Below are 26,284 nucleotides of genomic sequence, written 5' to 3'. Positions count from 1 at the left end.
ATTATTATTCATTTAGAAATTACACGTTCCCCAAAGTACAATTTTTTTGCTTTGAGAGCTGACTTTGCATTTTATTAATAACTGGTTTTATTCACTATGTATTGAAGGCAGAAATGCTTAGAGTTTCTGTCTGTGTCCAGGAGCTTCTGCACAGTCAGAGAATGTGTCACATTCCTCACTTGATACAATTAAGTAAACACAAGATAACATTATCTCCACTTTCGGATGCGTCCAGATTTCTCTGCACTGAACTTTTAAGTCCTGTCTGTAACCCTTTGAATGCTGTTCTACTAAAAAAAAAAATGCTGGTTGTATATAATATGTTGTAAATTATTTTTTAGAGTAAAGAAGACATGCTGGTTTTCATTCCGCTTTAAAGTATGCCAGAGCTAAAATGTATGAACTATTAATCCTTTTTATCTCTTTCCTGCTCTCAGAAGCCATTTTCAGCTAGGAAAGTGTTTTATAGTTGGAATTTCTTATCAGTGAGGGTCACACTGTAGTCACTTCCTGTCTGAGTCAGGACTGAGACAGCCACTTACACAACTGATATTTAACATTTTCAGGCAGAGAAAAAAAAGGAACACAGCATATTTATTTGTGTGCTTGGCACTGTACATACACATGTCTATCTCATCATGTCACATCACCTTGAGTATCCTTTAATGTGTCCCCCAGTGCCCCGTGCACTGTGGCGTAGCTAAGGAGCTTTGGGCCCCAGTACAAGTTTTACCTTGGCCCCCTGAAGAATTCTATAGATAAAAATTGATATGGTGCCTCAAAACCTGCCAAGGTGCAGAGTCAGAGAGGCGTAAGCAAAGGAGGGGAACAACTTATTAATGATTACCACTAATTAAGCCATCTATAGAAGTGATCATTACCCGCACAGGACCAATAGAAAGCTAATACTGTCGTTGAGCGTGAGCTCTCTGGCCCGAGGTCTCCAATTCGGTCGCAACCTCTGCATCCCGTATTGTTACACCACTGCCCATGCAGTATACTTTACCTGTCTGTGTCCGTCGCTGGCTCCTGTCCACGTACACGCACGCAACGAGGGACTTATATGTTATGTCACAAATGCATCCGCTTATATGCCGGCAACCATGTGAGGCCTGTTTATGTGGACAGAAGGCGGAGCATGGAGCCAGGGGCGGACACCAACAGGTAAAGTATACTGCACGGTGCTGCGGGGGAGGGGGGGCACAGTTTACACTGGAGGGGAACAGCTGCAGGGGTTCCATGATGTTCTTGCTCATCTTGATGTTGTACGCCATTACACCGCCACACACCTAATCAAGCATGTCAGCCATACATCTTGCAGCATGTCCGATCGACACATGCGACCAATTTCAGCCTGAAATTGGTTGCATTGTCAATCGGGCACGCTCTTGGCGGCACCGATTTTCATCCAATCTGATTATAACAATCAAAATGGATGAGCGATCTGCCGCCAAGTCGCCTGATGTATGGCCACCTTTACTGTTTTTCAGAGGAGCTCAAAATCTAATCCCTGCCATAGTCATAGTCTAATGTTCCTACTATAATCCTAGGCCAATTTTGAGGGGAACCAATTAAGCTATCAGTAGGATTTTAGGATCTCACGTGACACTCCCAGAATGCGTCTCACTACTTCAAACGAGTCTCCGTTGTTGTTTTTTTAAACAGGAGATAAGAGTCGTGCCTCTCCCAGAATCCTCCTCACCTCTCAGGTCAGGTCTGCATTTTATTAATACAGAATAACATTCCTTGAACCCTCTTTACCTGTCCAGTCAGGAGTGTGATGATCTCCATAGTAATGTTGAGTATTTTTTCAGTCTTTTGCCGTCCATCACTGTTCATTATCGGAGGATCAGACATGCTGAATGGAATGGTTCTCCTGGCAGAGTCTTCTGATCAGATGGGGATTCAGTAGAGATGGATGTACCATGAATGGTCCCCAGCCTAAGGAAATATTAGTAGAGAGCAGCAGTGGATCAGTGACATTCTCTTCAAAAGGACATTTTACATTTGTACTATGACAGGAAACCAAGCTGCTCGATGTTTGCAGCAAAATTCTACAAAAAACCCTGCATTGCTGGAAATGCAACACTGAGGGAGAAACTAAAACATTAAAAATGATGTAATAAAAAGTGCTTCATTTTTACAATAATTATGTATAAATGATTTAGTCAGTGTTTGCCCATAGTAAAAGCTTTCCTCTCCTTGATTTACATTCTGACATTTAGCACACGGTGACATTTTTACTGCTGGCAGGTGATGTAGTTGCTGCTTGCTTTTTTGGCAGTTGGAAACAGCTGAAAACAGCTATTTCCCACAATGCAACGAGGGTCACAGACAGGAAACTGCCAGAAAAATGGTCTTCACAGTCTCGTGTGGGAGGGGCTTCACCATAATATCAGTCATACAGAGCCCGCTGAGGATCCATTTGTGAAATGGAAGTAGAAACACAGTACCTGGCACCAAATGCAGCAGGGCAGACACACCGGAGATGGGAACCGGAGCGTGCACGTCCAGAATGCAGTAGTAGTCCAGTGTAGTAGAAAGCAAAGGAGGAGGCACCGCTTCTTTAAAATCCCTTTATTCCGGTGGGGGAAATAGCAGGTACATAGCAGTGGGGGTATCAGATGCCTGACAGCTGTTTCGCTGGTATAAACCAGCTTCTTCAGAGGCAGATTGTACAAAAGACATTGCCACAAAGACTCCTTAAGTACATAGGTACAGGTTATTACCACCTCCCACTTCCTTTCCGCAGGTAAAGAACCTTATTGGACAAAGGACCAACGTGGATCACCTCCATGCCTCTCTATAGGTAGTCTCCCGGCATACAGCCAATAGCTGTTGACAGCCGTGACTTACCCAGAGGGCTTATCGTCATTGGCAACCACGTCGACCAATAAATCAGGAGTGGGCGGGAGCCTCAACCCGTCCCCTGTCCGGAAGAAAACGAATCTGTGTAACATGCGCTGGAGCGCATCCATTACGGAAAAACTTCCGTATTGGGCGGCGGAAGCCTACCTCATAGAGTCACATGGGAAGCTCTAGCCAATAAGCGAGCAGCGGGTCTCCCCGCATCCAAGTCCCACGACTCTCACTGGTCATTGGCTTTGCCCACCCTGCCTAGGACACGCCTCCTGCCTAAAGTAAACACAATTCGGGATCTTCATACCGGACAGTACTAAATTCATTAAAAACAGTAAAAACAATTAAAGATAGTTTCCGCATAGATACTAAATAGGAATAGCTAATTAGAACACGATAACAAGAAAAAAGCACAGCCTGGTAAATGTTCCATTATTATTCACCATAGAATCAACACCTTTACCTGGGTCATAACTGGATACAACGGGGACAATTCAGTAAGGACTTAGGAAGCGACATAACTCGTTTCTATCATTTAGACCTAAAGGACCACAGGCTTTTGGAAGATAAAATTGAGAATCGTTTGACCCCCATTCAGGACGAGATTAAGGAACGCAAGCTACGTAAATTCAGGAGAGACCAGCAAGATTTCAAAGAGGGAAAGGTCTTCGATTGGGGCCAACCAGTAAGGCTATCTAGAAATAAACGGAGAAATCCTAAAGAGCCTAAAGACTATTGGACCACCGATTCTGGTTCTAATTCAAGCCCAGACGAGGGTAGCCCAAAAAGAAAGCCTAAGCCCAAACCCAGCCCTAAACCGATCATTAAAAAACAAGAATGTGCCGAGGTCCCTTTAGACACAGAATCCGCAGGGGAGGACGGCGACGAACCCGCCCCCAAACGAGTCAGGACAAGGGGAGTGTCATGGGGGAGGGGGACATATGGGAGGGGCTATCGCAAAAGGAAATAGATGACCAACTATCTGTCAATGCTGAAAGTGAACTACAGGTTATTAATCTGGCTGCTGTCGAATTGCCCGAAGGTTGTATGTCAGTTTTGCAGAAGGGCCTTAACTTCTCAGTCACTGCTAAGTTTGATTATTTCAGGTTTGAGGTTGATTGGTATAAGACTATACGCAAATTGAATATTACAATGTGGCGTTTAAAGGAGTCTACACAAGACCCTATTGAGATGAAAGTGAATAAATTCACCACTATCAGCAACTTGGGCTATATAGCCCCCAGTCTCAACACCACCACAGATATGGAGGCTCTGTTTAATTTACAAGCTTTACTGGAAGAGAGTGAAACTGGCCGGAGTTCAGGAACTGCTTTTGAGGCCAACAAAGAGAACTTTCGTCCATGCAAATCAGTGAAAGACTTTGCTACCACACCAGGTTCTGCAGTGGACATTTTCAACCGTCGGGTTCTGGCAGATATGCAAGCGCTCATCTATCCCAAAGGCACACCCAATATCACTGAGAGTGAGAGGAAAGCTTTAGACTGGTTGAAAAATAACGATCAGATTGTTCTGAAAAAAGCAGATAAGGGGGGCAACCTTGTAATTATGCCAACTGAATAATACCTGAAAGAAGCATTGAGACAATTGGAAGGCCCTGATAACTTTTACCTTAAATTGAAGCAGGATCCCACCTCTCGTTTTAGTACCGCCCTGCAGTCTCTACTTAGGAGAGGAGTAGAAAGGGGTTTCATCAGCAGAAAAATGGGAGAGGGATTGTTGCCAGAGTTTCCAACTAGGCCTGTCTGGTATTTTCTCTCCAAGGTTCACAAGGATCCGGTCTGCCCGCCGGGTCGTCCGATTGTGTCAGCCAGGGGGTCACTCACAGAACCGCTGTCCAAATTTTTGGACTTCAAACTCAGGCCATTCCTGAAACATGTCACCACCCACCTGGCTGACACCTTGGACGTCCTGAACAGACTGGACGACGTGAACCTTGGGGAGCATGCTAGGCTGGCTTCAATTGATGTAGTCAATCTCTACACAAGGATCCCACAACGTTTGGGTACCAGGATCGTTGGCGAATTGTTGGAAGAAAAAGGCAAAGATGAAATTTGGGTCAATTTTATTTGTGAGTGCCTATATTTTGTGATCTCTCACAATGCCTTCCTATTCAACGATACCTGGTATCAACAAAACTCAGGAGTTGCCATGGGGACCCCAGTAGCACCAACATTTTCCAATTTATTCCTCTGGGGGTGGGAGAGTAGAGTGGTTTTGACAGAAAAAAAACCCTATAAAGCCCTCATAGGATGCTGGTATCGTTACGTGGATGATGTCCTGTTAATTTGGAACGGTAGTGACACTCAGTTTGACCAGTTTTTAGGGTTCCTTAATAATAATTAATTCAATATGCAATTTACAGGAGTGCTGGGAGGTGACAAACTGCAGTTTCTGGATCTGGAACTCTTTGTGAAAGAGGGTCAAATTTTATCAAAAGGCCATAGGAAGTCGACTGCGACCAATGCTTTGCTCTCTAATACCAGTTATCATCCAACCCACACATTCAAGGCTATCCCCTATGGCCAATACGTGAGACTCAAGAGGAATAACTCCAGGAGGGAGGATTTCCTTCAACAGAGTCGTGAATTAACGGCACGTATGACCAATCGGGGTTATAGCATGATTGAACTTAACAGAGCCTTCCGCCGGGCGGACAAACTGGAAAGAACAAATCTGTTACAGCGTAAGCCCCAAAAAAACACCCAAAAAGAATATAATGCCAGTCAACCTCTAACATGCGTCTTTGATTACACTCCAATGGCCGACCAAATCAGATCGACCATATTGAGACATTGGCATATTCTTCAGGGGGATTCTCTCCTTGGGACTTATGCCCAGACCAAACCCCTAATTTCGTTCCGACGGGCGAAAACGATTGGCGACACGGTTACCAAAAGTGAATTCAGGAGAGCAAAGTCCTCAAATTGGTTGCAGAGATGCATTCCTACTGGGAATCACAGATGCGGTAACTGTAACCATTGTCACCAATGTAAACCAGGACGTAGTGTACAGTTAGGTGGTACTATACTCACCATTAAAGATTTTCTACATTGTAGATCTAACCATGTAGTGTACTGCATCTTGTGCAGATGTGGTTCCTTTTACATAGGACAAACAACTCGAGCACTATGTACCCGTTTTCAGGAACATGTAAACTCCATAAAGACAGGGGTAGGCGCAAGGAAACTGATCAAACATGTGAGAGAATGTCATGATGGCAATGCAGCCTGTCTGCAATTTTTGGGCATTTTGACGGTTCCCTCACCTCGCAGAGGAGGTAACCGTGAAATTATGCTTTTACAGCAAGAGGCTAGAATTATTTCATTAACAAAAGCCTGTGGTCCTTTAGGTCTAAATGATAGAAACGAGTTATATCCAGTTATGACCCAGGTAAAGGTGTTGATTCTATGGTGAATAATAATGGAACATTTACCAGGCTGTGCTTTTTTCTTGTTATCGTGTTCTAATGAGCTATTCCTATTTAGTATCTATGCGGAAACTATCTTTAATTGTTTTTACTGTTTTTAATGAATTTAGTACTGTCCGGTATGAAGATCCCGAGTTGTGTTTACTTTAGGCAGGAGGCGTGTCCTAGGCAGGGTGGGCAAAGCCAATGACCAGTGAGAGTCGTGGGACTTGGATGCGGGGAGACCCGCTGCTCGCTTATTGGCTAGAGCTTCCCATGTGACTCTATGAGGTAGGCTTCCGCCGCCCAATACGGAAGTTTTTCCGTAATGGATGCGCTCCAGTGCATGTTACACAGATTCGTTTTCTTCCGGACAGGGGACGGGTTGAGGCTCCCACCCACTCCTGATTTATTGGTCGACGTGGTTGCCAATGACGATAAGCCCTCTGGGTAAGTCACGGCTGTCAACAGCTATTGGCTGTATGCCGGGAGACTACCTATAGAGAGGCATGGAGGTGATCCACGTTGGTCCTTTGTCCAATAAGGTTCTTTACCTGCGGAAAGGAAGTGGAAGGTGGTAATAACCTGTACCTATGTACTTAAGGAGTGTTTGTAGCAATGTCTTTTGTACAATCTGCCTCTGAAGAAGCTGGTTTAAACCAGCGAAACAGCTGTCAGGCATCTGATACCCCCACTGCTATGTACCTGCTATTTCCCCCACCGGAATAAAGGGATTTTAAAGAAGCGGTGCCTCCTCCTTTGCTTTCTACTACACTGGATCCATTTGTGAAAAGGAATAGATTTCTCATGTAAAATGGGGTATCCAGGAGGAAGCAGGGACCAGGAAGAGAGACGAAGAGAGCCCGGAAAGCGACTCCTCCATGGGCGCCGCACACTGACAGCCTGCAGTACCGCTACAGGACATCAGGTGTCATCAGGCGGTAGTGACGTGATGATGACTTGATGTCGGATGCAGGCAGCCCAGGAGGAGTCAAGGAATGTGATTGCATTGGTAATCTTCTTCCTTCTTCCATTTGGCTGCAACGCACATCACCAGCTCCCTAGCGGTTATGTCCTTCTGCCTGTGCCCCCCTTCTTCTACTTGCCGGTCTGCTCCCAGTGCAGTCGCCCTGCCCAAGAAACGGCCCGGTCCTCATCAGCACATGGCATGGACTAATATGGCTCTATGGCAGGGGTCAGGAACCTTTTTGGCTGAGAGAGCCATAAACGCCACATACAGTATTTTAAAATGCATTTCCGTGAGAGCCATACAATATGTTTTTAAACTGGGACAGTGCGCATGCGCAGCAGAGGGCTCATGTCCCCATTGCCATGGTGATATGTATATAGTTGATCCACCGGGCAGCGGAAGTGTCAGACATGTCTTTTGCTTCTCTTGGGTTTCAGCAACATCAGTAATTTCCCCGAGAGCCAGACAGGAGAAATACCAACTAACAGCTTGTACAATTAGCTAGCTGACTTGGGGGTTAATTCACTCTGTAGGACGAGATCCCCACACTTTGGCCCAATAGGCTGCCTGTCGTCCCATGGGCCCCTCACCTTGGGCTCTGCGCTCGCCTCCAGCATTCAATAAAGCATATGCAGGCGGTGGGCAGCGGATGATACATACCTACCTTGCGTTCTAGCGCGGATGTTTCTCCCTCTAGATTCTGACGCGACTTCCTGTTATACAGGAAGTCGTGTCAGAAGTTAGAGAGAGGAACATCTGTGGAACGCAAGGGAGGTATGTATCTGCCGCTGACCGCCGCCTGCATACGCTCTATTCAATGCTGGAGGGAAGCGCAGAGGGGAGAGCCCAAGGTGAGGGAGGGGGGGGGGACCGTCCCCTCTCCCTCACCGACGTGCTACCAAGCTCTCCCCTCATGCTGCGACCCCTCCAGACCCCAAAAACGCGGGGCCCGCTCAGAATTTCTGCAGGGGGGCCCGGCGATTCCTAGTTACACCCCTGTCTCGTCTTACAAATTCCCTGGACCTGACAGGATCCAGGGTGGGACAAAAAAATTTGGGCGGAGTGCAAGTAAGTTAGTAGTGCACACTACAGCAAGTTAAGTTAGTAGTGCCTACTTTAATAATGTTACTTGCACTGTCACACTAAGCTGCGCTGCTTGAGCAATGTAGCTTAGTGAATCAACCCCTAACTGTGAGCCAGATGTAGCCATCAAAAGAGCCACATCTGGCTTCCAAGCCATAGGTTCCCTACTCCTGCTCTATGGGATAGGGCTTGGACCAGTACTACAGAATACCCATTGCCTATTTTTTTTTTTTTCAATATTCATTTATAGATTATTTAGTCAGTGTTTGCCTATTGTATCTTTCCTCTCCCCTGATTTACATTCTGAAATTTGTCACAAATGGTGACATTCTGCCAGGTGATCTGTATGAAATGCTCAGTTCTAGGCACAGAGGGAGATATTGCTTGCTTGGCAGTTGTAAAAAGTTGTTATTTCCCACAATGCAACAAGGTTCAGACAGCAAATTGTCAAGACCATGGTCATGACATCACACTATGGGAGGGGTTTCACCACAATATCAGTCACACAGACCCCCCCCCCCCCCTTTCTTTTAAAGAAATGTAAAGATGTCTCATGGGAAAGGGGGTATCAGCTACTGATTAGAATGAAGTTCAATTCTGGGTTTAAGTTCCTCTTGCTGAATAATTGGGATGATTGAAAATGACTTCTATTTTAAGGAAAATGAAAAATTATATTTGTCATTAATGATTGTGATGTTCATACTAAAGAATAATTCTAATAATATAGTAATTATGTAAATAATATGGGGCAGAGTATTTAATGCATAACTCAGAACATTAGAAAATGAATAATAAATGGATAGTTCTGCAGAAATACTGGGGGGATGGGTGGATCAGGCTTTCATAATAATTCCAATAGTGATAATAGTAATATGATAACAATCAGTATTACCATCTAGGCAGGAGGCTCTAATCCTTGTAACAAAGCTTCTTCTCTTCTGGCCCGAACAGGAAATAACAGGGAAAGATTCCAGCAAACGACTCTGGGAATTGTAGGACATACAGTAGGACCACATCAAAATGTTCGCTCCTCCCCCACGCACTGGTCACGCCCCCCGAAACGCTGCCTTGCCCCTATTACCCAGGCTTTCGCTGTATTGGCGGATGTAACAGGTGACGTTATGTTCTCCTTATTTGGCGGACCCGTTCAGGGACAGGGAGTGCGTCAGGGGCGTGACCAGTTTCGCTTCTTATTATGGAAGAGAGGGAGGAGCCACAGTATCACTTAGAGATAGAGCTTTCCCAGGTTCCCGGAAATGGTAGCGAACATAGTACAGTAACTTCCGCTTCGTAGCTTTTTAGGTGCGGAATGTTACATGTTGTGTGTGTGGCCTGTTTTGGCTAATTTTGTAATATTCGAGGTGGAATTTGAAGCTTAAAGCTTGACAATACCGATTTAACCTGTGAACAATCAGGCTGTATGGCTGTTCTATTCTCCCTCATGTCATGCTCCATTGTTGGAGGAAGACCAGAGATCTGCTGCTGTATAGGAATTCTTACTGTAGCCTGAGCAGCTTGGATGGATGCTGTTTGCTCCCAATAAATGGAGGCTCCGGTAAGCCTGTTATACCTATACGATCATCATCATTATTATTATTTAGTATTTATATAGCACTGACATATTCTGCAGCACTTCACAGAGAATATAGTCTTGTCACGAACTGTCCTTCAAAGGGGTTCACATTCACAATCTAATGTCCATCACAGTCTAGGAAACATGTAAAGCCAATAAACTTATCTGTATGATTTTGGGATGTGGGAGGAAACCCACAGATACAGGGAGAACATACAAACTCCGTAGAGATAGTGCCCTGGCTGGGATTCACACCAGCGCGCTGGAAGGCATGAGTGCTATATACACTACACCACCGTGCAGGGACGGATCTAGACCAAGTTGCCCCAAGTTGCGCCTGGGGCAAGGTCAGGTTTTGGCGCCTAAACTGCCATTCTCCATCCACATTTTGCCGCCTTTTTAAGAATTCAACAAACTGCGCCTGGGGCAAGAGACCCGCTTGCTCCCCCCTAGATCCGTCCCTGCCACCGTGCCACCCCGGTTTATAACAATAAGCTTGTTTTTAACAAGAAGTACTGCAAGAACTATGACATTGTAGTAATTTATCTAATAAAGCTATTTACTGCGTCCAAGAGAACATACAAACTCCATACAGATAGTGTTCTGGCTCGGATTCAAACCAGGGACCCATCTACTACACCACCATGCTGCTGTTCAGGCAGATGAGTGTCATACATGATATACTAGAAGACTAAACTAAAGAATGGCATACTAGGCCTGAGGTATTATGGTGTGTACACACTTGATAGATTAATGAAATAACTTATGCTGGGAATACACCATACAATTAGATTCTCTTGTTAGATTTTCTGTTAGAATGCATAATTAGATTATTTTCTGTAGAGAATTGTCATTATCTCTGGTGCATTGTCTTCTGTTTATCTCCTGCAGTGCTGAGTAGAACAATGCCTAATTGCTCAGGAGATAGATGGTAATATAGATACATTTCCAACATGTTGAACTTTATCTATCTGGCAGGTAAATCTAACAGAAAATTGTATGGTGTATTCCCAGCATTAGACCAATTTTACCACCTTCCATGTAGTATGAGAGCATACTCTACACAGTCTATTCTATTAAGCTGAACTCCTCATCAAATAAAAATCTTTGCAAGATGCTGCACACAAAGATGCTGTACACATTCAAAAGATCAGTATCTGCAAAAGATTTGTTCCTACAAAAGATCCATTCCTGCAAAATGCATTCATAGTCTATGATATCTGCAGAGCCTCATACACACCTTGTTTAACAGTCAGATCTGCATATCTGACAATCATCTGCAGATCTGAAGATCCATCCTGATGGATCTGATCTGCAGATGAATGTCTGTTAAACAAGGTGTATATGAGGATCTGCAGATATCATAAGCTGGGTCTACATGTGCCGATGTATCTTATCAATCGAGCCGCTGATGCGGCTCGATTGATAAGATCCGACAGGTCCGATCTCGCTGCGGCCGATTCCCCGCGAGCGGACAATAGCGGGGAATCGAGCGGAAGTTAAAGCATCTAGCAAAACAAACAACACTCAGTGCCTCTTGGCAGAGGCGCTGAGTGTTGTTTGGTTATCTAGATGCTGTAACTCCTTTTTCTATTGCCTGAGGAAGCGGGCGCTGACCCATGAAACGTGTTGCTTTGTTTTATCTGGAGTTTGTTAATAAATAGACTGAATGTACAGTCGTGTTGTGTCTGCTTGGAGGAGGTAAGTCCACCACTGCCTCCTCTAATTACCAAAACATTTTTTGGCTTTTAAACTCCTTTAAAACCCCTTTTATCCTTTTGGCGCCTCTGTTCTCTCCTATATAATATTGTATCCACCCTGGGTGGAGGGTTGCGACCCTTTTCTACTATCTTCAGAGAGCGACTTCTTATTCCTGAGTGGGGTCAGGATAATCTCCCCACCTGCCTTTACAGTGGTTGCCTATTGGTGACCCATGTTTGTGAGTATAATAACTAGTATAATAACTATTACTCATTGTCATTATCCCCTTTGTCAATACATACTACACTATTGGGGCTCTTGGTGTTCCTTTGACACATATACAGGACTGTAGAACGCACATTATACTGCTGCTCTCCTGTATCCAGGCTTTGTATTGAGCGTGACTTGCTGGTGTTATGTGGGCTGCTGCTTGGGCTTACATTCAGGGGATGCTTTATATTTCAAGCATGCTAGGAATTCCTGCTAGGGATTATTCCCAGGAGATGTCTTACTTTAGGGAACACACGGTACACTTTATTGGTGTGCAGTAGAAGGATACTACTCACTTGCCATGCATGCAGACTGGAGATGGTCATTGAGATGTTAAAAGTTATAGGTTACATGCAGCTTAGAATTAAGCCAGTGAAAATTATTAGCATCTAATTGACCCTATCTAGTGGCTATATGTAGTTGTCCTTCCCACTTGCTTTACATAGTATGTCTGGCCTAACAGTTGCCCAGTATGGTAATAAAAGCCCAGATCTTTACTTAGCTGTTCAGTTCACTGTACTAACTTCAATTATCTCTTGCATAGGCAACCCTCAAACTGATTAAGCCATAATAAACCAGTAGTTATGAATGAGTAGAGTTTATGCATCAGAAGCTCACTTCCTGAATGTGTTGAAATGGACAAAGACAAGAGTCGTACGATGGAGAGGATATTAAACTTGGCACTGGAGATCATCTGCCTAGTTACTGGAGAGGTAAGGAGGATTCTGGGAGTGTCACATGACATAACTCTTATCTTTAATAAAACACTGGCCTGTCTAGAGAAGTGAGGGGGCGTCTGAGGGTGTCATTTAATATCAATTTCTTTTTCAATACAGTATTTTCCACTTGTTAAGTCTGGGGATTATGTGACCATTGCAGTGCCTCCACCTTCTTCATTGATAATTGAAAGAAACATCAAGAAGATTATAGAAGTCCTCAACAAGATGATTAAGCTGCTGACAGGAGAGGTGAGCAGTGCTGAGAATTGTAGAACCTTTATCCATTAACGGGATGGGTTTCGATGGTGATGGTATTTTTGTGTGTGCTAGGTTCCTTTAAGGTGTCAGGATGTGGCTGTTTATTTCTCCATGGAGGAGTGGCAGTATTTAGTAGGACATAAGGACCTCTTTCATAAGGACGTCATGATAGAGAAACAGCTGCCTCTCATATCACCAGGTAAGAGGAGACGTTAATTCCTTGGAAAGGAGAGGGCAGTACGGAGGATTCACGTAGATTCCCCAATCATCTGGAAACTATGTATTAAAGAGACTCCGTAACAAAAATTGCATCCTGTTTTTTATCATCCTACAAGTTCCAAAAGCTATTCTAATGTGTTCTGGCTTACTGCAGCACTTTCTGCTATCACCATCTCTGTAATAAATCAATGTATCTTTCCCCTGTCAGACTTGTCAGCCTGTGTCTGGAAGGCTGCCAAGTTCTTCAGTGTTGTGGTTCTGCTATGAACTCCGCCTTCCAGGCCCCTCTATGCACACTGCCTGTGTATTATTTAGATTAGAGCAGCTTCTCTCTTCTCTCTTATCTTTTACAAGCTGGATAAATCGTCCTCTGAGCTGGCTGGGCTTTCACATACTGAGGAATTACAGACAAAGGCAAAGCTGTTTGCAGGAGAAAAAAGAGCAGCCTGAAACTTCAGTGCATGAGATTCTGCAGGGAGAAAGAAACACACAAATGATCTCTTGAGATTCAAAAGGAAGGGTGTATACAGCCTGCTTGTGTATGGTTGTATTTTCTATGTGTGGCCATACAGTACATCAACCTACTTCCTGTTTTGGTGGCCATTTTGTTTGTTTATAAACAAACTTTTAAAAACTGTTTTTAACCTTTTTTAATGCAGCGAGGAGCAGCGAAATTGTGACAGAGGGTAATAGGAGATGTCCCCTAACGCACTGGTATGTTTACTTTTGTGCGATTTTAACAATACAGATTCTCTTTAAGTCAGTGTCTGTTTCCTCCAGATGATTCCAGAAACGCAACAGAGAGTTGTACAGGTCCTCTTTATTCCCGGAATTGTACTCCGGAAGATCACAGAATGTTAGAGAACAACCATGTAAGTGAGTAGTCTCAAAAGTTACAATATTTACTCCATTTTGTATAACCTGTAGTTGTGAACTGTTTGAATGCATATTCTCCCCCTGTATGTGTTTTTAGGGTGAAGATGTGATAGCTGTTAAAATTGAAGTTGAAGATGAATCAGAAAAGACGTATGTGAGAGGTGATGGGTACTGGGAAGAGAAGGCATTTCCTTTACAGCTCGGAACAGGTGGGTAATAAACTGCAAGTACAGACTTTATGGCCCATATGGAATTTAACTTTTTTTTTCTGAGTTTTCTCTTAGGTGATATTTCACACCTTGTCAATAAAACTCCCTTTAAACCATCAGCATGAAAATAAATACTCAAAATACTTTTGATAGTACTTGTTGGTACTTTTTCGATTGCAAAATGCTGAAAAGTTATTTTAAAGAGAAGATGAAAAATTGTCTCCCAGGAGTAAGGTCAGGAGGAAAAGTTCATTGCACATGGCCCTACATGTAGATTCTTCCACTATCATCCTTCACTTCGCACAAGTCTTCAGCTATACAATATCCATAATATTATTTATTATTTATATAGCGCTGACATCTGCCGCAGCTTTGTATGCTATTAACTTTTTTCCTAGGAGAGAATTTATCTTCTCTTAAAAAAGATTTTCAGCACTTTGTAAATTAAAAAAGGATCAAAAATTTGGTAAAAAGGCACTTGTAAAATAATTTTGAGTATATTCTTAATTGTTGGTGGTATAGAAGGCATGATAGTGACAAGGTGTGAAAATAACACCTAGGAGAAAAAGTGAATTGCCTATGGGCCCATGTGTCCTACACAAGCTGGCATGTCCTCTACACTGCTGTCTTTCAACCTGAACCATCACCCATGTCCTCAACTCTGCAGTATCTCCTGCAACCTCTACACAATGTTCCATGGCCTGCTCCTCCTACTACTCACTGCGCACCACCTCCCATGGCCTCCACTCTACACCACCTTCCATGTCATATGACACGCCCCGTATTCTTCACTGTGCACCACCTCCCATGGCCTCCACTGTGCACCATCTTCCATCTCATACGCCACGCCCCGTATTCTACACTGTGCACCACCTTCCATGTCTTCTACTCTACACCATGTTCCATGCCCTACTCCACCTCCTGTATCACTGTGCACCACCTCCCATGGCTTTCACTCTACACCATCTTCCATGTCCTACGCCACCTCATTCTGCACTGTGTGCTACCTCCCATGTCTTCCACTTGTCCCCATCTTCCATGTCATACGTCACCTCCCGTATTCTGCACTGTGTGCTGCCTTCCATGTCACATACACAATCTTCCTTGTCCTCTGCCTCTTTCATATTTTCGACTGTGTGCCGCCTCCTGTTTCCTCCACTCCATCTTCCATGTCCTTTGCCCCCTTCTGTATCCGACACTCTGCGCAGCCTCCCATGTTTTCTATTCCACACCAACTTCCATGTCGCACGCCACCTCCCATATTCTCCACTATATGCTGCCTCCCATATCCTTCCACTCTACACCATCCTCTGCCACTTCTATATTTTCAACTGTGCGCCTCCTCCTGTGTCCTCCACTCTGCGCCATCTCCCGTTTTCGGCCACTCCACACCATCTTCCATGTCCTACACCACCTCCCGCATCCTCCACTCTGTAACATCTTCGCTTTACATCCTCTCATACATACTCTACTCTATGCTTCCCCACATTAGACCATATACCTTTAACTCGTCATCATCTCCCATGTCCTGTAAATTGTACCATCTACCCTATCTTGCACACTACACCATGTCCCACTTTCCTACATCTCTTGTTAACCATTGAAATATTATTGTTATATGTTACTTGCAGATGGACACAACTTTGGGTTTGCTTTTCCAGATTATGGTGTTGGAAGTGAAGATATCAACAGAGATTGTCTAGTACAAAACTCTGCACATCTAAATATCCATCGAGGGCTCCACATCGTGGTTGGCTCAGCAGATTCTCCTAATCCTGAGCAATGCTCTTGTGGAGAAGATCAGTTATTTACTCGCTCAGCACATCATAAATCTCTGACTCAGAACTTCAGTGACTTGCCACATCAGAAATCTATGACTCAGAACTTCTGTGATTTGCCACATCAGGAATCGCTGACTTCAAACTTCTGTGATTTGCCACATCAGGAATCGCTGACTCAGACCTTCAGTGACCTGCCACATCAGGAATCTCTGATTCAGAACTTCAGTGACTTGCCACATCAGGAATCTCTGATTCAGAACTTCAGTGACTTGCCACATCAGGAATCTCTGACTCAGACCTTCAAGGACTTGCAGCAGAATATCCCAGTTTCCACGCCCCTCTCATGTTCAGGGTGTGGAAAATGTTTTGAATATAACTCTGCTCTCATTCTGCCTCAGGGGACTCATTCAGATGAGAAAACCGTTTTATGCCCCGAGTGTGAGAAATGTTTTTCCCATAGATCCAGTTCAGTAATTCATGAAACATTTCACAAGGAGGAGAAACCATTTTTATGTCTGGAATGTGGGAATTGCTTCAATGAAAAGCCTGCATTAATTGAGCACCTACAGATCCATAATGGAGCACAACCATTTGTATGTTCTCAGTGTGGGAAATGTTTTAAGCTGAAGTCCGTTTTGGTGGATCACCAAAGATCTCACACGAGGCAAAAGCCATTTTCCTGTCCTGACTGTGAGAAATGTTTCACGCGCAGATCCAGCCTTGTTGACCATCAAGTAGTTCATGGTTCCGAGAAGGCTTTTCTGTGCCACGAGTGTGGGAAAGCATTTGCCCGCCGGTCATATCTGGTGGATCACCAGAGGATGCACTTGGGTCGGAGCTCTGTAGCCTGTCCGGAATGTGGGAAGACGTTCACCCGGATGTCATTTCTTCTGAAACATCGGAGGGGCCACACTGGAGAGCGCCCCTATCCCTGTTCGGAATGTGGCAAGTGCTTCAAGGACAAGATGACGCTGGTTAAACATATTAGGACCCACACCGGGGAGAAGCCTTTTCCTTGTTCATACTGCGGGAAATGTTTTACCCAGAAGGCCAATCTGATTAAGCATGAACGCGTTCATACAGGAGAGAAGCCATATTGTTGTTCGGAGTGTGGTAAAAGCTTCTCGCACAAATCCAACCTTGACAAACACTGTCGAATTCACACTGGAGAGAGGCCTTTCCAGTGCATGGACTGTGGGCGGAGTTTCTCACTGAAATGGACGCTCATGAAACATCAAAAGACTCATGCACGACAGATGGCTAATACAATTGTCAAAGGTCAATAAATTATCTTTCCACTCTGATTCTGGTATCATTTTACTGCTGAGTTCTGGTTTCCTCTGGCTCTAGTAAAGGGTTCTTAGTTCCTTTTCCTGTTCAACTTATTTGAGGAAATTCATTCGGATTGGCTATAGAAAATTGGTTTGACTTTTATTTAGCTTTCTTTTAAGTAAACCTGTGACTTTGATTAAGGAAGAAATCGGATAAGAAAAGACAAACCCATTTTCTATAGCCAATCCAAAGGGATTTCCTCAAATAAGGAGAACAGGAAGTAGAACTAGGAACCCTTTACTGCTGGCTGAGGATCCAGAGGCTTCCCTCGTCCATTTCCACAGCCTCCTTATGCATGTGCATGGAAGCCACTCTTCAGAGGTCCCATCACTTGGACAGGGAGGAGGAGGGGCCCAAGGTAAGTCTCTGGATCCTCAGCCAGCAGTAAAGGGTTCCTAGTTCTACTTCCTGTTCTCCTTATTTGAGGAAATTCCTTTGGATTGGCTATAGAAAACTGGTTTGTCTTTTCTTTTTTCTTAGTAAACCTGTGAGTTTGAATAAGGAAGAAATCTGATACTTACCTCTCCCGATACTTACCCTTTCACTAGCACCATCCCAACTAGGCTCTGGAGGAAATAGCCAGGTCTGCGTTACTGCACAGGTGCTGACAGCTCGTGTCTGCGCAGTAGCTTGGACCCAATCTGGCCTGGCTTTTTCCAAAAAAGACAATTGGGAAGGTGCTGGTGCACATGTGAGACCTGCCGACAAGCTCATTTTCGGGGGACTCACTGCTGGAACAGGGCTGTGCAGGAGAATGGGGGCAGCCACTTTAGAATTCAGAGGCTTCTCCCTCCTGAGCTAAGTACCCCTAGGGGCACTTTTTTCGCTACAGTTACAGTTTTTAAAGATAATTTTTTTTTAAAAGTGCATCAACCATAATAAAAGAAAACATACAAAAAGTACAATCCAAATTAATCAAAATAAAGTACAAATGTGATAATAATTGAGCAGATTATACACAGGCATCTATGAATATTGCATCAAAAAGGGGTAAAAGTATCAAAGAGCCAATGGCCTTAATTGACAGGATTAGTGCATACCAGCATGATTATAGTTAAAGATCTTTAACAGCATTATTGAGGTTGGGGGTGGTCATCTCAGCTGTATCTACCCATATACGCCAAACATTATTACATTTATTGGGTTCATTATGAGATTGGTATGTTAATTTTCTAGAGGGACAAAGCACGAATAACCAAATTGGTGAGTCCTCTACAGATCGTACTGTGGCCAGCTCCACATGGAGAACAAGAGCTTTTCTAGCGTAGTGCAAGAGGAACTGTGAAGAAACGCAGAAAAGCCGCCGCATGGACGCAAGATGAGGCGGCTGTTTCCACGGCTGGCACATAGGCCTGCCTCTCTCAGTAAGGTGGGACGCGGAGGAAACGCCGCACGCTCAGACAGCGTGGCGGATTCCGCATCCCATACAGCTACAACATTACAACACATGACTGGTGTGGCTGGGACTGATAGTCCACACTGGTTTAGGAGGACGCATGCGCGCGCAGAGAGGCAGGGCTTTTGTGGCAGTCAGAGGAAGGTCAGCTGACCAGGCCGGTCAGCTGACAAGTGCAGCAACTTTCATTGGTCCAGCAATTAAGGGAGGTGCTGGAGAGCACTGATGTATATATACTGGGTGCTGGGCATTTCTCTGGTGTCTGGCGTTGCGATCAGTACGTGGTAGCACTCAGACCTTGTCTGTATCTGTGTACTAGCATAGTTTCCAAAGGTGTTGACGGCCAAGGATCTCACACCTTAGCGTTAGGAATTTGAACTGTATTATTTGTTATGACCTTCTGCCTGCCTGACCATTCCTGTGAACTCTGATTCTGTACCTTGCTACTTCTGATACTCTGTTGCCAAACCCTGCCTGTTCACTGGATTCTGCACCTGTCTCCTGAATCTGTACTTGATCTGTCTGTGTGTTAACGACCTGGCTTGTCCGACCTCGAGAACTAGCCTCACTGTCAGAGGCAGTTCCCAGACCTGTGAGTGACATCCTCTTCCTGGTGTCACTCCTACTTTGTCCTTCCCACCGTCTGCCTAGCTCCTCCCCCGGGAGAGTCTAGGCCTACGGAAGGAACATTCCTCTGTGTGTATTCAAAGTTACTGTTGCATAACACTCACTCGTTACTTAGGTGTCCAGAGGTTAGAATATATATCTGATTATCGGTGATACTGCAGATCACCAATAATCGGGTATATTCTGCATTCTCGGTGATACTGCAGTTCACCGGTAATCAGACCCTCTCTGTGTTACACCGATCGTTACAGGAACTGTAAAAGCATTTTTCCATACTTCCCACAAGAGATATTCCTTCCCAACATGCAAGACTTAAATAATAGTACTACAAGTCATTTTAGAGTATGCTGCGGAAAATGAGTCACATATTTCCAGTATTTATTTACCAAAGGAAACGACCACACAGTCTATAATATCAGCATTTGGAGAACTGCACTTAAAGTGAACCAGAGACGAAGCACCCTCATGTATTTTACCATAAATATCAGTGGGAACATTAGAGAAAACACCTACCCTGCTCTCTGTTTCATTCTTAACTGTTCAGCTCTCTTCTTATCAGCCCTGATAAAATCCCCGACTGAGCATTCAGTTTGGCTTTGCTCAGGAATCATTATAGCGGAGTCTGTCTTCTATGATGTCTTTCCAAGCCCACCCCCTTGTGGCTCTGCTATAATGACTCCGCTATAAAGATTCCTGAGCAAAGCCAGACTGAATGCTCAGTCAGGGATTTTATCAGGGCTGATAACAAGCAGGCTGAACAGTGAAGAATGAAAGAGAGCAGGGTAGGTGTTTTCTCTAATGTTCTCACTGATATACAGGATCTTCTCAAAAAATTAGCATATTGTGATAAAGTTCATTATTTTCTGTAATGTACTGATAAACATTAGACTTTTATATATTTTAGATTCAAATACACACAACTGAAGTAGTTCAAGCATTTTATTGTTTTAATATTGATGATTTTGGCATACAACTCATGAAAACCCAAATTTCCTATCTCAAAAAAATAGCATATTTCATCCAACCAATAAAAGAAAACTGTTTTTAAAACCAAAAAAGTCAACCTTCAAATAATTATGTTCAGTTATGCACTCAATACTTGGTCGGATTTGACTGCTTCAATGCGGCTTGGCATGGAGGCAATCAGCCTGTGGCACTGCTCAGGTGTTATGGAGGCCCAGGATGCTTCGATAGCGGCCTTAAGCTCATCCAGAGTGTTGGGTCTTGCGTCTCTCAACTTTCTCTTCACAATATCCCACAGATTCTCTATGGGGTTCAGGTCAGGAGAGTTGGCAGGCCAATTGAGCACAGTAATACTATGGTCAGTAAACCATTTACCAGCGGTTTTGGCATTGTGAGCAGGTGCCAGGTCGTGCTGAAAAATTAAATCTTCATCTCCATAAAGCTTTTCAGCAGATGGAAGCATGAAGTGCTCCAAAATCTCCTGATAGCTAGCTGCATTGACCCTGCCCTTGATAAAACACAGTGGACCAACACCAGCAGCTGACATGGCACCCCAGACCATCACTGACTGTGGTTACTTGACACTGGACTTCTGGCATTTTGGCATTTCCCTCACCCCATTCTTCCTCCAGACTCTGGCACCTTGATTTCCGAATGACATGTAAAAGTTGCTTTCATCTGGAAAAAGGTACTTTGGACCACTGAGCATCAGTCCAGTGCTGCTTCTCTGTAGCCCAGGTCAGGCGCCTCTGCCGCTGTTTCTGGTTCAAAAGTGGGTTCATGCTTCCATCTGCTGAAAAGCTTTATGGAGATGAAGATTTCATTTTTCAGCACGACCTGGCACCTGCTCACAGTGCCAAAACCACTGATAAATAGTTTACTGACCATGGTATTACTGTGCTCAATTGGCCTGCCAACTCTCCTGACCTGAATCCCATAGAGAATCTGTGGAATATTGTGAAGAGAAAATTGAGAGACACAAGACCCAACACTCTGGATGAGCTTAAGGCCGCTATCGAAGCATCCTGGGCCTCCATAACACCTGAGCAGTGCCACAGGCTGATTGCCTCCATGCCGAGCCGCATTGAAGCAGTCATTTCTGCAAAAGGATTCACTACCAAGTATTGAGTGCATAACTGAGCATAATTATTTGAAGGTTGACTTTTTTTGTTTTAAAAACACTTTTCTTTTATTGGTCAGATGAAATATGCTAATTTTTTGAGATAGGAAATTTGGGTTTTCATGAGCTGTATGCCAAAATCATCAATATTAAAACAATAAAAGGCTTGAACTACTTCAGTTGTGTGTATTTGAATCTAAAATATATAAAAGTCTAATGTTTATCAGTACATTACAGAAAAAAAATGAACTTTTTCACAATATGCTAATTTTTTGAGAAGATCCTGTATATGGTAAAATACATGCGGGTGCTTCGTCTCTGGTTCATTTTAAAGGACAACTGTAGTGAGAGGTGTATGGAGGCTGTCATATTTATTTCCTTTTAATTAATACCAGTTGCCTGGCAGCCCTCCTAGTCTATATGGCGGCAGTAGTGTCTGAAAACCACCAGAAACAAGCATGCAGCTAATTCTGACTATAATGTCAGAATCACCTGATCTGCTGCATGCTTGTTCAGGGTCTATGGCTAAAAGTATTAGAGGCAGAGGATCAGCAGGATAGCCAGGCAATTGGTATTGCTTAAAAGGAAATAAATATGGCAGCCTCCATATACCTCTCACTACAGTTGTCTTTAAACAATATGAATATTGCTCATCTTAGCCATCAAGATGGGGGAAATATCCACTTTGTGGAACCATTGGGTTTGACATTTCTCATTGCCGTTTCTTCCTATTTGAATGTTCTGAAGGCAGTAGGGATTTAGACAGGCAAAAAAGGCTCAGGAAATTTGGTTACACCATGCGCCGCCATAGGCCATGAATTACGGCTATAGCAGCGCTCAGATGGTGCCTAAATTACTATTAAATTCAGCGTAATTCGGCCGCCAGCAATAGCGACTTGATTCACAGAGGAACCTGCAGGCAAACACACTTCCAGGAACATAACAGGTCATTAGGCGGGCAGAGATCAGTAACGGTAATCAGGTTCTTGGACAGGCAAGGGTTTGGCAACAAGAGGGGCTTTCAAACAGGCCAAGGTCGGCAACAGATTGGGCACTTGTACATAGCAGAAGTCGTCAACGGTTCGGATAGTCAGACAGGCCAAGGTCAGCATCCAGAATATCAAACCGGCAGAGACTTGTCATGCAGGGAAGTACACAATCACAAGAAGCTGCGATACTGCAGCACTGGAGAGTGGCACTCTCCAGACGGCAAGTTGCAATCACTCAAGGACATGCACGAAACAGACTTCTTGCATGGGCGCAAGGCTACGCCAACAGCCTCTGGCGCCTATGCTGTGTAACGCGGCACACATTTACACAGAATGTCAGACCCCCATGCCTAGGGCCCCAACGAACCATTCTAGAACGCCTGCGGCATCAGTATGTCATCTTGCCTGGACAGGTAACTGACCATGACAATAATACTAAAATATGCATGCTCTCCCCATCGTATCTTATGTTCTCTAGAGTTGGTCATCCGCATGCTAATAATTTTGAGTTGGTGCCAATTTATGCAAATGTATTCAGCTTAGCATTGCACTAATCAGCAACTGCTAGATTTGATTGGTCCAGTTAACATATATTTACTCTCCATTTGAAATTATTAGCATCCCCTTGATGATCTGTAATTTTTACTGCTACATCCTTTCCGGTGGTCAACCAGCAATGAGCTAGAATGGCACATCTAGAAAGGCCCCTAAACTCTGCCAGTCACCTCATCTGCCCCTTCTCCATACTGTCTGATACTGCTGCACTGTCAGTATCCAGTTCAAACCCCTATTCTGTTATAATAAAGATCTCCATAGCTTGTCCCCATACATTTTCTTACTAATTGCCAGATGCCGTGCCACCCACAAACTCCATTTTGACCAATCAATTCTCATGTCCTTCACCCTGGTCATTTCTTCACACACATTTGCATTTGCGATTTCTCCCAACCTTCAACCATCCTTTGGAATTATTTTCTGCACCAATGCAAAACAGAAATTTCCCTCCATAAAACAAAAGGTATTTGCGATTATTCAGGTAGGAGTAAGCATATGAGGCTCCCAAGATGCATCACTGCTGAATATGCAAATCATCTCTTTGTTTGTACAACAAAGGGATGATTTGCATATTCAGCAGTGATGCATTCTGGAAGACTTCATATGCTAATTCCAGCCTGAATATTCACAAGTACATTTTGTTTTAAGAAGGCAAGTTTTCATTAAGAGGGCTTTTTGGTCTTTTTTAGCCCCTTACACACGCCTAGAAGTTTTGGTTCACCATAAACTTACTGTACAATCGGTATTTCTATACCAAATGCCTCATTTGTCAGCCTTCAAAGTTAAATTTCTCTAAAAAATTGATACAGCATATATCAGTGATACAAAGGCACAAGCACACACTACTGTCTAGTAGGACGAGTAAAAATGGCAGTCAATGCACACAGGACTCCTGATATTACCCACCCTTCCCAAAAAGCAACATCTGGATACTTCAAACTACTCTCCATTGTCCAAGGCACAGCCAAATTCTGGTCAGAAATTCAGTGCCATGGGTGTTCCATTGCCCACAGGAAATCCCTTCCTAAGCCATCCCTATACCTACCTGCCACTGCTGCCAATTGGGACTCAAGGACACCAAATATAATGACTGCAATTCAGAGATAAGGGTGAGGACCCAGGAGTAGGATGTCCCTTTCTCCAGATTCCACCCAGAGGCAGGTATGGTACATACCTTGGAGCATGGCAACTCACCTGTGAGAGATAGAAATCCCTGGAAAGTCCACCCTGGATTGAGGACAGCAAAGCTGAGAAAATTATAGACCTCTAGATTACCCTTATTGCAATCTGAGCAGCATCACCATCAGGACTGGCAACAGAAAACACTGTCCCCAAGAAGAGAATAGGGAGATGAGCCCAGAAGACCAGGCAATGAAAGACCTCTGTCAACTGGAGACAGGGGCCCATATGCAATTCACTTTTTCTCCCAGGAGAAAATTTTTAATCTTCGATTTACAATAACTTATTAGCACTAGCAATTGAAAAAGTACCAGAATGTAGCTGAAAAAAAGTGCTATCAAAATTATTTTGAGTATTCGTTTGCTTGTTGATGGTTTAAAAGGCATTTTATTGAGAAGTTTGAAAATTTCACCTAGGAGAAAACTCAGGTGAAAAAGTGAATTGCATATGGCCCATGGTGAGAGTTGCTAGTAGAAAATGGGCAGGGACATTATTAATCAGGTAAAGCTTGGTACACCGCTTCAACTTAGCCAGTCACTGACCGATTTTTACCACTTCATGGTAGTATGAGAGTTCACCTACACAATTTGCGCATAGTATTAAAAATTGCCTCATACACCATGCAGCTGGTAAAATTGGCCAATCAAAATTGAAGGTGTGACCCAGGCTTAAGGCTGTACAGGAACAGCAGAAATAATCGAGGGAGCCTAGGCCACAGAAGCAGAATTTCTAATCCTAAGGTGCGGCTGGGCAGGAGTGGCAGAAGTCATCAGTTGAGGCTGGTCAGGAGATGCAGAAGTTATCATATGATGCTGGAAGTCTGGTGAAGCTAAGTCTGGTGAAGCTAGGAGTCAGAGTATCAGGGAGGATGCAGGCACTCAGATGTTGGAGGATGTGAAAGTAGGATCTCAGAAGCTGGAAAATGTGGATGCTGGATTTTGGAAGACGGAGGCTTAAAAGGCTGAAGCTCTGAAGCAAGGAGAATAGACGGGCACTTGGTAGATTCTTGACTGGAGATAATGCTGCAACTCAAGCAGATTGTAGCTGGACAACAGGCTGGGATTTCACAGTAACTGATTGGACAGCAAGCTATAACTCCAGAGACTCTAAATTAGACAGTGGAGTGGGAGTTTATATAGTTAAAATGGGTAGTAGCCTGGCAATCAGTAGAATCCAGCAAGATAACTGCTTGGGAGTCTGGAAGGGCAGCAACTTGGAACTCTGCAGAATCTGACCAGGCAGCCAGCAGGATGGAATTTAGGAGAATCTGACTGTGCATCAGTCTGGAACCCAGGCAGAGCTTCTCGGCACGCGCCGTGTATTACCTGAGTTTGGTGCGACTATAGCAGCATTGGTATATATCTGCGCCCCGCGCCCAGGTTATTCGGGGATCCGGCAATTGCTGAACCCCAAATTACTTTTCCCTCCGAGTTGCTACGACTCGGAGGGGGAATAGTAATTAACACCGCCTGGAATTTCAGCAGCAGCAGGGTGAGCCGTTATTCGGCTAACCCTGCGCCAAAGTGACCGGGCGGCGAAAACTAATGTACGCGCCTGGAACTAGGGAGAATCTGGTTGGACAGCAGGCTGGACGTTTGCAGAGTCTGACTGGACAGTAAGCAGAATCTGCCTGGGCAATAGGCTGAAACTTGGCAGAGTGTGATTGGACAGCCAGCTGAAACAATTCAGAGTCTGACTAGATGATAGTTAAATAGCTATAGTTGGAACTCTGCATAATTTGGCTTGGCAGAAGGCTGAAACTCTATGGAATCCAGTGGAGTAACAAAATGACTTCAAAGGAAGAAAGTCTAAGAAAACGAAGCAGAATCTAAAGCATTGAACACAGGTACATGGACTGTTGCCTCCGCAAGGTAATTACTAAACAAAATGATCACACACTCAAAGCCTAATTTGTCCTGTAAAAAACAATATATAGATCATTTATGTGTGATAAGCAGTAATAAAGTTATTGACAAATTAATGGGAGCAGTGCTGTTATGTGAAAATTGCTCTCCTCCTGAAACAAATACGGCAACCTCTGAAGTCAGGTGTCCTGTAAATTCCTTGATCTCTTTTTAAAAATTTGTACCAGATTAACTTTAGATCTATCCATGGGTAACATGCCAGTTATCCGCAATCCTCAAAATGGTTGTGTCATTATGTAGAATAACAAATGTG

The 26,284-nt window shown here is 44.0% G+C and overlaps 2 protein-coding genes across 2 annotated transcripts in view; one reads left to right on the top strand and one right to left on the bottom strand.

Annotated features, from left to right (window-relative positions):
- The window catches only part of LOC137534580 (zinc finger protein OZF-like), a 29,626-nt gene extending 20,128 nt beyond the window's left edge, over positions 1 to 9,498 (bottom strand). Inside the window, exons 1-2 of the mRNA XM_068256144.1 lie at positions 9,232 to 9,498; positions 1,762 to 1,941 (exon numbers count right to left, since the gene is read on the bottom strand). Coding sequence (XP_068112245.1) covers positions 1,762 to 1,857 — 96 coding nt within the window. The 5' untranslated portion in view covers positions 1,858 to 1,941; positions 9,232 to 9,498. The remainder of the gene's footprint in view (positions 1 to 1,761; positions 1,942 to 9,231) is intronic.
- Positions 1 to 17,249, top strand: part of LOC137536836 (uncharacterized) — a 71,099-nt gene extending 53,850 nt beyond the window's left edge. The window contains exons 10-19 of the mRNA XM_068259026.1: positions 3,308 to 3,544; positions 4,027 to 4,342; positions 5,243 to 5,563; positions 6,664 to 6,736; positions 12,497 to 12,596; positions 12,720 to 12,851; positions 12,933 to 13,059; positions 13,860 to 13,951; positions 14,053 to 14,164; positions 15,796 to 17,249. Coding sequence (XP_068115127.1) covers positions 3,308 to 3,544; positions 4,027 to 4,342; positions 5,243 to 5,563; positions 6,664 to 6,736; positions 12,497 to 12,596; positions 12,720 to 12,851; positions 12,933 to 13,059; positions 13,860 to 13,951; positions 14,053 to 14,164; positions 15,796 to 17,231 — 2,946 coding nt within the window. The 3' untranslated portion in view covers positions 17,232 to 17,249. The remainder of the gene's footprint in view (positions 1 to 3,307; positions 3,545 to 4,026; positions 4,343 to 5,242; positions 5,564 to 6,663; positions 6,737 to 12,496; positions 12,597 to 12,719; positions 12,852 to 12,932; positions 13,060 to 13,859; positions 13,952 to 14,052; positions 14,165 to 15,795) is intronic.
- The last annotated feature ends 9,035 nt before the right edge of the window (positions 17,250 to 26,284 follow it).

This window comes from Hyperolius riggenbachi, chromosome 10, assembly GCF_040937935.1.
Source record: "Hyperolius riggenbachi isolate aHypRig1 chromosome 10, aHypRig1.pri, whole genome shotgun sequence".
Classification (NCBI taxonomy): domain Eukaryota; kingdom Metazoa; phylum Chordata; class Amphibia; order Anura; family Hyperoliidae; genus Hyperolius; species Hyperolius riggenbachi.
Note: the sequence above shows the minus strand (reverse complement) of the source record. Positions and strands in the feature narration are given on the sequence as shown.